Source organism: Microtus ochrogaster, chromosome 8 (genome assembly GCF_000317375.1).
Source record: "Microtus ochrogaster isolate Prairie Vole_2 chromosome 8, MicOch1.0, whole genome shotgun sequence".
Classification (NCBI taxonomy): domain Eukaryota; kingdom Metazoa; phylum Chordata; class Mammalia; order Rodentia; family Cricetidae; genus Microtus; species Microtus ochrogaster.
In genome coordinates this window covers 212,483-222,301 of record NC_022015.1, presented here as the reverse complement: position 1 = coordinate 222,301, position 9,819 = coordinate 212,483, and the positions used below count along the sequence as shown (strand labels likewise).

At 48.5% G+C, this 9,819-nt stretch overlaps 1 protein-coding gene across 3 annotated transcripts in view; it reads right to left on the bottom strand.

The window, feature by feature from the left end:
* The window catches only part of Tub (tubby bipartite transcription factor), an 80,552-nt gene extending 74,272 nt beyond the window's left edge, over positions 1–6,280 (bottom strand). The window contains exon 1 of one of the 3 annotated variants that reach the window (XM_026781403.1): positions 6,062–6,280. In XM_026781403.1, coding sequence (XP_026637204.1) covers positions 6,062–6,222 — 161 coding nt within the window. In that variant the 5' untranslated portion in view covers positions 6,223–6,280. The remainder of the gene's footprint in view (positions 1–6,061) is intronic. The other 2 variants (XM_026781402.1, XM_005350967.3) reach the window with 2 other exon arrangements.
* Positions 6,281–9,819: the final 3,539 nt, after the last annotated feature.

Here is a 9,819-nt window from a genome sequence, read left to right as displayed (position 1 = left end):
TATGTATACAGTATGTGCAAGGGCACGTATGTGTGCATCTGTGTGTATACAGAATGTGCACGGGTGCGTATGTGTGCATCTGTATGTATACAGTACGTGCACGGGTGTGTATGTGTACATCTTTATGTATACAGTATGTGCAAGGGCACATATGTGTGCATCAGTATGTATACAGTATGTGCACGGGTATGTATGTGTGCATCTGTGTGTATACAGTACGTGCACGGGTGTGTATGTGTACATCTGTATGTATACAGTATGTGCAAGGGCACATATGTGTGCATCTGTGTGTATACAGAATGTGCACGGGTGCGTATGTGTGCATCTGTGTGTATACAGTACATGCAAGGGTGTGTATGTGTACATCTATATGCATACAGGATGTGCACGGGTACTGAGAGGCCTACTGAAGGTGTCTGATCCACTGTAGCTGTAGTTATAGGTGGTTTGACCTCTCTGAGGTGGGTGCTGGGAACCACACTTGGGTTTTCAGAAGAGTAGCAAGTGCTCTCAACCACTGTAACCTCTCCAGCTGCATCTTTGTCTTAAACCTACATAGCCACACAGCCAAGCATGGTGGCACGCATCCATCATCCCTGCACACGGGAGGTGAGGGCAGGAAGACTGCCAAATTCAAGGCCACCCCGGTCTACGCCAGGAGTTCTAGACCAGCTAGACACAAAGATGGCCTATTTTAAACAAAATGAAACAAAACCAACAGAAAACAGCACTGCACACATAAAAGTAAAACAGAGCTAAATTTAACACAAAGGGGAGGTATTTCTAGGAAAACTTTTGTCTTATGCATTTAAGTCATGGAAACACTTTACTGTGGTTTTGGTAGCCTTAGCTCCGTGGAGGCCTGCTGGTCTCTGCACTGTGGTCCAAACAGGCAAAGGACGACACAGTCAAGGACTGGGGGATGGGTCTGGCTTTTCTCACTTTTTGTTAGGCAATGAGTCCTTAATATTTAGGGATAACTCATAACAGAAAAAAAACTGATAAACTGAACCTCATCACAAGCAAAAATTTCTGCTTAGAAAACACAGAAGGGGACAGAAAGACAGCGAGAGGACTGAGAGACAGCACAGCCAGCTAGACAACCAACAAAGGACACAACAGTCCAGCAGGCATGGTGTTACATGTTTGCGGGAGGTGGAGGCCAGCCTCAGCTATGCAGAGTGTGAGGTTACATGAGCTCCTGTCTGAACACACACGGTGGGGGGGGAGAGGGAGAGGGAGAGGGAGAGGGAGAGGGAGAGGGAGAGAGAGAGCGCCAAAAATATCAAAAGGTCTCATAAATTCTAACAATAAGGTAACACCTGGTTTGAGGCTAGGGAAAACACTTAAACATATGCTTCCTCCCAAAGATATGTAGATGCCGATTGAAAAGCTGCACATGAAAAGTTGCTTAACATCATTAGTTACCAGGGAAATGCAAAATAAGACCACAGGGACATACCACTGCATACATATTGGAATGCTTCAAGTTAAAAGTTTGCCAGTACAGGCTTGTCCCCAGCATGTGGAGGAGCTGGGACTCCCAACCAGTGTTCACGAGAATGTCCAATGGTTCACCAACTTTGGAAAAGTTTCTGAAAATGTTAAATATACAATGACCATATAATCCAGACATTCCTCTGCTAAATGTCTGCCTACCAATATAAACACACACTTATACACAGACTTGTACTTGATAGTAACACATTTGTATTTGCATATAGCCCACTCTATTTATTTGTAATAGCCCCATACTAATGGCAACCCACTTGTCTGCCAGAGGATGACTAGATACTGCAGAATATCCTTATAATGTGAACTTTCTCAGCAGTAAAGAGACGTGATCTACTGACTTGGGCAACAAGGAAGAATGTCAGATGGCCCTGTGGGAAAATGGCAGCCGTGAGGGCATATACTGCGTGATGTCATTTGTTTAAAGTTCTAAGACATACAAACTGAAATGGTTCTCTGAGGACGGCGCACGAGATACATAAGTTGGAGGAGGAACAGGAAAGAACTGTTACAACCTTGCTCTGCAGCGCTCTAGCCCATTCTGACCATTTGGTGCTGCTTCCGCTAGGGGGCGCTCTTCCGCAGTCCTCATTCTCTTGCTCTTTGCCACACTGCTGAAGTATCACTTTATCCACACTGCATGAAGTAGCCTTTCCCTCCCCCACTTGTGCTGGCAGTTGACCTCTGTCCTCTTTACCTTCCTTCTCTGCACTTCCACAAGTAGCTTGGCATTATCCATGTCGAGTGTCCACGTCTATCCCACGCCCACTAGTCGGCAGAACTGAAACTGGGCTGATTTGTTCACCGCCCCATTTCCCGTCTCTAGACACTGCCACCATCAGTGCTAAAGTTATTTAAAATGAACGGATTGTTTGAAGAGACTGATATGACTATCTTATTTTTGTCAATGGGGGTTACACAACTTGTCACATGACCAGTAACTGGTAGAACTGGGCTTTTAAGTCAGATCATGTTGACTACAGAAAACCAGAAAGTTCTATGTAGTTAATGTCACTTTTACTCAGTCTAAGAGGCCAAACTGGTGAATACATTACTGTCAAAGAAAGCAATCAAAGCTATCTGCAAAAACAGAAAACAATTCTTTTCTCTGTGAACAACTTGGCAATAGCCAGAGTCTAAAACTAGCAGCCCTTCCTCAAGGTGTTTGTGCTAATCACACAATAAGACATGAGACATGAGGGAAAGTTCTACACAAACATGGATGTTTGTTTATAATAGCAAAAATAAAAATAACAAACAAACAAACAAAAAAAACCAAGAACAAAAGTCCCCAAAAATGAGTGCCTGGAATGGGTTGGAAATGGCGTGACATCAGAGAGTGACAGGAGGTCATGCCTCGTGTGATCAGCTTTTTAGAAACAGGAAAAGACAAGGGCATTTGCTTGGAGTCTTGGGGTAGAGATCAGAGTCACCTAGTAAGTGGGTCCCAGTACAGTCTGGTGACAAGTGACAGCAATCGGAGCTATTCAGGAGGCCGAGGCAGGAGAACTGAAGAACGTGAGGCCAGTGTAGTGGACTACACAGTAAGTTCAAGCGAGACTCCGGCTCAGGGGTCTTGTAGCTTAGGCTCAGCACTTGCCTGGCACATGTGGGCCCTGGGTTTTTCCACATCACAAATACGTGAGATGGTCCTGCACGTGATGAAGTGTGGAGAGATGTGACGGCCAAGGGAAGTGAAGCTAACCATGGAGAAGAAAGAGATGGACAGAAGACATAAGGGGCCTCACCTGAAACTTTTCTGCCATGCTATGAACAAGCCCAAAAAAACATGTGGAGAGAGAGACACACAGCTGTTCCGGCTTTCTCAGCCCTGGTACCAGCTGAGAAACAAGCCTGGCCCAGGAAAGCTGAGTTGAGCCAGACCATAAGAACTGTCCAGGAAGTACAGCTTACTTGTGAGGTCAGGGTGAGGCAGCTGAAGGACGAAATTTTTTCCTGAGGGTCATATGTAACACAGGCTAGCCTAAAACTTTTTCTGTATGACCATGAACTCTTAATTATCCTGCCTCCACCTCCTGAGCGCCGGGACTACAGGCGTGTGCTACCATGGTTTATGCAAAGCTGGGGATTGAACCCAGGACCTCCTGCATTCTTGGTAAACACATAACAACTGAGCAACATCCTGAGCCCAGAGTTTAACTTTTAATATCCTTGTACCTTGTACCTGTGTCATGTAGTATTTTTAACAGTCTTTTGAGGTTGTGTGATTCTTTTGCAATATTTATGTATTGAAAGCCAAAACAGAGATGGTTGCTATCCGACCTGTGGCTCCAGAGAGCAGTCCAAACAGGATTTTCACACCTGGGAACTTCTGCACTGGTGGAGTCTAGTGCCCTAATATCCTTGTTTAGTTAATTTGGACGTGATCCAGGGATTCTGTTTTCTCTTTCTTTCCTTTTTTTTGGGGGGGGGGGGAAGCTCAAGACAGGGTTTCTCTGTGTAACAGCCCTGGTTGTCCTGGAACTAGCTCTTGTAGACCAGGCTGGCCTAGAACTCACAGAAATCCCCCTGCCTCTGCCTCCCAAGTGCTGGAATTAAAGGCATGTGCCACCACCGGCCTGCAGATTCCATTTTCTTTATAAAAGTGCCAAGATATTGAGGATGTCAGGATGACAAGAAGAGACTCCTGGAGACAGGACCCCAGAAATATTTTCATGCCATGGCCTAAAAAGAAGACCAGTACCCAGGTCCCGAAAACCAGGGTTCCCAAAGACTGCTACAGTATTGACTAATGAAAGAGCAACAGCAATGATCACTGTGTCCCAACGGTTTGCTCTGCTCTTAACATCTAGCACCTCATTTAAGATTGCCAACACGACTCCATTTTACAAATGGAGAAACTGAGGCCCAGAAAAGGGGAAGTTCTTTGAGGTTAGCTAGCTGGAGTCACAATTTGAATCTAGGTTGTCTAAGTGCAGATCCTCTGGTTTGTTTGTACAGGGGCAAAAAAACAAAACCAAAACACAAAACAAGCAAAAACCAAACACTAGTTACTACTAAAAATTACCGTGACTTTAAACTTTCCTCCTTTATTTTCATTAGGCATTTGGCATATGCTACGACCCGTCTCTACCCGACTGTAGACAGTGGAGCCTGTCTGAAGTACGTATTTCCATATCCCCAGGACTCAGCCTATAGTTTGTACTCCATGTATGTTTGTTCGTTAAATATATAAATGTGTGATTTGGGATCGCAACACAAGCTGGTAGGTTTTCTTCTTCTGAGTTGCATATACCAGCCATTTTTGAGTTTTCTCTAGACAGAACACTGCTGTTCAGAAGGGCAGTTTCACTAGAATTGAGAGTTGGCCGCGGGGCGGGGTGGGGGGTCAGCAGATTGCTGCTAGGGCTGTGCTGAAGGGGGGGTGGATCAGCTGCTTCAAAGAGTATGGCCCCAGAAGCGGCCTTAAATGTAAAGAAAGGGATGCATCGGATGCAACCACAAGAGGAAGGAGAGTGGACAAACCTGCACGTTTGCTGGCTAAGAGGAGACAGATAGGGTTGCTGCAGAGGGGAGACCCCGGGCAAGAGAGGTGGGGCCTGGCCGGAATTAGTCTCAGGAAGGAGGAACACCTGTTCCTCTGAATCGCAGAAAAACAAACTCGGTCAGAGATGCAGCCAGGGTTTCTCAGAGGAAAGCAGGCCAAGGGAAGAACAAGGGGGCGGGGAGATCTGTTAATGAAGTTTCTTCCAGCTTTTACTGTTGAAAGCCAGGGATCAGAAAATTCACTCCAGGATTCTGGAGATCCACACATGGCTGGGAACTTAAAAAACGAAGGCAACATCAACGAAACTATTATTCGCATATTTTCCTTTTTAAATTGGGGATGGAGGTCATTTAACAGGCAAAAAAGGGTAAAAAATGGTAGAACGGATATAGTCTCTGAATAATCTACTCTGCTTTATCACTAACTCATTTTGCTGTCCTTATTTTTCTCATTTTGTCCGGAAGGATGATTCCTTCCTCCAGGAAGAGTGCGTGGGGAGCGCAGCTCCAAGCCGCCCACGCTGGCAGCCGCTTGCCATCACCGCGGGGTGAACGCGGAGCCTGACACCCCCATTGGAGCCTAGTGCGGTTCCTATGCCCCAACACCCAGCCCAGGGCTGCGACCCGCCAACCAGGTGAATCAGGCAACAACTCCCAGAGGCAAGTCTGCCAGTCTTCTCAGGGATAAATCAGGTCCCTCACTGAGGGTCGGTTGGGCGCACCGCGGCAGCTCGGCCTTTCTGGGGTTCCAGCGCCCACTCGCACCGCAGGATGACAGCCCGAGGACCTTGGTGCCCGCACATGCTCCTCCTATTGCTCTGACCCGCAGGTGTCAGGATGCCCGCGCCTGAGCTCCGACTCTGGATATCCCAGGCCATGGGTAACCCGGGTCCCGGATGCATGCGGATGCGGGTGGCGGAATCTATGCGTAGCCCCGGGCGCTCACGCCCGCATTAGCCTTGAGCACGCGCGTCAGCGGCGGCGCCCACGCGTGGCCACCCGGAGGACCGGGAGGAGCTCATTTTCCCCGCGCGCGCCCTACCTATCGTAGCTCCAGCGGCTGTAGGACAGGGTACGGTGGCTGCTCACTCCCTCCATCGCCGTCCTGGACTGGGCTTGGGGCTCCACGGTCAGCGGCGGCTGCGCGGGGGCTCGCTCACTCGCGTTGGGCCGGGCTAGGGCGCGGGCGGAGGACTGTACCATTCGCCCCCCGGGGGTGACCCCCCCTTCTGTCTCCACCAATGACGAGGGCGTGCGGGCTGCAGGGACCCGGACCCGAGGGGTCCCCTCCCCTGCGTGCCTGTCCCGCGGGGGCGCGGCTGCGGCAACTCTACTGCTTATTTATTTATTTCCAATGTGCGCTCCACGTTGCCGTGGCAACCGCTCCATCTTTTCCGGCGTCAGTAGAGCACCGCTGCTTTCAAACCTTGCTGGGACCGAGCCGGCTAAGAGGTTGCGCTTTCCGTTTGTATGGGGGAATCCCGGATGCTCTCTTCTTAATCAGGACCCTTCTGCTGAGATGTCTTCCACCTTCTGCAGGGAAAGGGAACACCCACCCCTCTGATTTCCCTATATCCTGAGTTCTCTCGATCCTCCCCTTCCCAGCGGAGAACTCATTCTTGCAGCAACATTACTCTCCAATTCACAATGTTTCTTTTTTTGCTTACAGGGAACAGAAATCCATTCCTTCTACTCTCTTCCTTCACCATATTCCCGGGCCAACAATTAGCATATTGTGACTTTTGTGGTTCTCAGAGTCGGAGAACCAAGCTCTGTAAACCTCCATTCCTGGGCCAGTTTGTCCTGTTTATGTCCCTTTGTGCTTTCTTCATTACTATCACAAATCCTTTGGAAAGTATCCAGCTGTCTTGTTCAGTGGGACAGGTTCAAGCAGAGTTCATACAGATCTTCCCTTCTCAATAAGAGGAATACCCGAGATTTTGCAACTGTGCTTCAAAAGTGCCAGATTCCTCCTCCTGCTGGATGCTGACACTAGTAAGAGGCAAGGACCCTTTCTCTGGGGCCTTGCTAGACAATTCCACAGGCCTGAGGACTCCGTGGTGTTGTTTAGGGTATAGCCTCCCCACAGTTTTCCGCTCTGGGTCAGAACTCTTGGCTTTAAAGTTGTTTCCAAAATGTACCTGGTGCAACCTAGAGAAGGCTAAGTGGACGAACCACCAAGATAGAACAGGTGGAACAGAGGTGACTAGGGCCTGCCTGTCTTCCAGGCTACTCTTCCCCTTCCCCCACCTTGGGTTTCTGGGGTTTACAGGTATAATCTTCTTGCGGAGATCATAGAGGCCTAAGAAGGACTTGTCAGTGCAGCTGTTGTTTAAAGTCTGAGCTAACTTCCCATCCAGGTCAGGGTCATGGAGTGGCCCACATTTATTCTCTGCAGGCAGAGTGCTGGAAGGCAAGGTTTGAGCTCTGCTAATGCTTAGAGACTTAATTAACCCCGGGCCTTACAGGAGTGGCAGCTGGCAGTGTACCTGTTGCATCCAGCCTGCATTCGTGCTTTTCCTGAACAGGGTTTTACATTGAATAAATTGACAACCCTGGCCAGGGGTGGGGAGAGAATGCTGTCAGTCAAGAGCTCGCAGTGCAAGGGCAGAGACTTGAGTTCCATCGTGAATGAAATGAGGACATGGCCACTGCAAGGTATGGTTGAGGAGGTTTTTATTGTAGATATGAGGGAGAGTGTGGCGAGAGGCATCTAGAAGAGTCCAGACTGAACCAGAGAGAGAGGAGGGGAGTGTATGTGTGTGTGTGGGGGGGACCAAGAGCCACATGCAGAGGACCCAAAGAGCAAAGAGGGCAAAAGAGAGAGGAAAGAGCAAGAGTGTAGGATTATGTAGGAACAAGAAGCAGGGCAAAGGGAAGGGAAGCCCTGGCTGGAGAGGTTTAGGGTAGGGGCAGGGTAAGAAGAGCAGAGAGGAGCCTCAAGCACTGAGTGCACCTAGAGGCCAGTGTGGGCTTTGGTATGCTAATAAGCACCACAGTTATCCATTTGTCCTAAGTTTCTTTGGCAGATCCCACATTAAAACAAAACAAAACAAAAACCAAGCCTGTTGGCACTCACTTGTAATTCCAGTTCTGAGGAGGAAGAGACAGGTAGATCTCTGGAACTAGTCTATTAGGCCAGGTCTAGGCCAGTGAGAGATCCTGTCTCAAAAACCAAGGGGGATGGTTCACAAGGATGCACACTTGGCGTTGCATGCACACATACACAAGCATGAACACAAACACATTCTCACAACTGGGAGACATGACCATGATTTATCTGCCCATCCTCTCTTGAGTCCTCAGGGAATGCGAACAATCTGGGGCTGTTTCAGGATCACAGGACGAGCCGAGAAGTGCTTGCTCCTCACACATTCCCCTCCAGACCTCAGACCACACTCAACCAGCTTACCGCACTACCACCTTACCCGGTCCTTGTTGCTTTTGAGTTTGCCACCCCTGCCCAATTCAGTCATGTCTCTAACCACTAAGTTTCCCAGCTGGCTATCAGAGCTGATAGAACCAGGGTTTTCCAAGAGGTAGGCACTAAGCAACGTGCTGCAACTTAGTGTCTCAAGCAGACACTGTTACTGTTCCCTGTGGAGTTCACACACTGAGTCCTATACAGGATCCCTCTTCTGAACCACATCTTGATGGTGAGACACTGGACAAGCCCATGACCTCACAACAGTGGGTTAAGAATCTAAACGAATTCATTACCCCACATGAGGTCTGGGTTCATTGTTTGGGAAGAAGTGGGGTCATTTATCTGGCCTTGTGGTAAGACAAGCTCCAAAGAAAGACTTTATCCATATAGTATGATGGGATGGTAACAGGACTCAAAAGGGATCCCCTCAAGGGAAGGGTCCTGTGGCATATGGCAGCATCACCCCACTGGAAACCAGACTGGTCAGAACCAGCAGACACAGAGGCTTCCTGAAACTGACCCTGGTCACTCTCTGCCAGGCCCCTTCAGCCTGCCTTGGTAAGACCACTGCAGTTACTTTCTCAGGAAACCAGCTAGTTGGCACAGTTTGAGTTCTGTAGCTGTAGGGGCTACAACAGGTGTATTGAGCCCCCGTTCCTGATACTCCAAGAAACAGAACCAAGCTCCAGGCCAGGTGTTCTGACCCAGAGCTGAAAGCTGTGGGGAGGCTCTGTCTCAGACACCACTAAGGGTGATCTAGACTAGGCTGGTGGAAGCCTAGGCAGGCCCTGGAGAAAGAATATCAGTGCCATCAATCTGCAGGAAAGGAAGGGGGCGGTTCTGAAGCATGGTTGCAAACCCTTGGCTATTTCTGAGGTTGAGAAGAAAGATCTATGTGAACGCCCCTTGAACTTGCAAGACTACATGACTTTTAAGGTCAAGGAATAAAAGGCTCTTGGCTATTCCTAGTTTTCGCTTGTTCACTGGAGCCCTGAGCCACCATGTTAGAAGCCTAACCACCGAGACCTCTCTGCTGAGAGGAAGCCTAAACCTGCAAGAACAAGGAGAGGGAAAATACACATGCTTCACTTGCCAGTTCTAGCTGAGCCCGGCCTTTGACCCACGACAGCGAAGCACTAGACAGAGTGAAGAGGTTTTCATATGATGACAGGCCCTAGCCTTTAAATCATCCCAGTTGTCACTCTTCCCAGGTGAGCACTACATATACAAAAGATAGCAAAGTCATCCTTGCTTCATGACATCTCGAATTTTATTTCTTTTTACGATTTTACTTTTTACTTTTTTTTTTTTTGATTTTTTTTTTTTTTCGAGACAGGGTTTCTCTGTGGCTTTGGAGCCTGTCCTGGAACTAG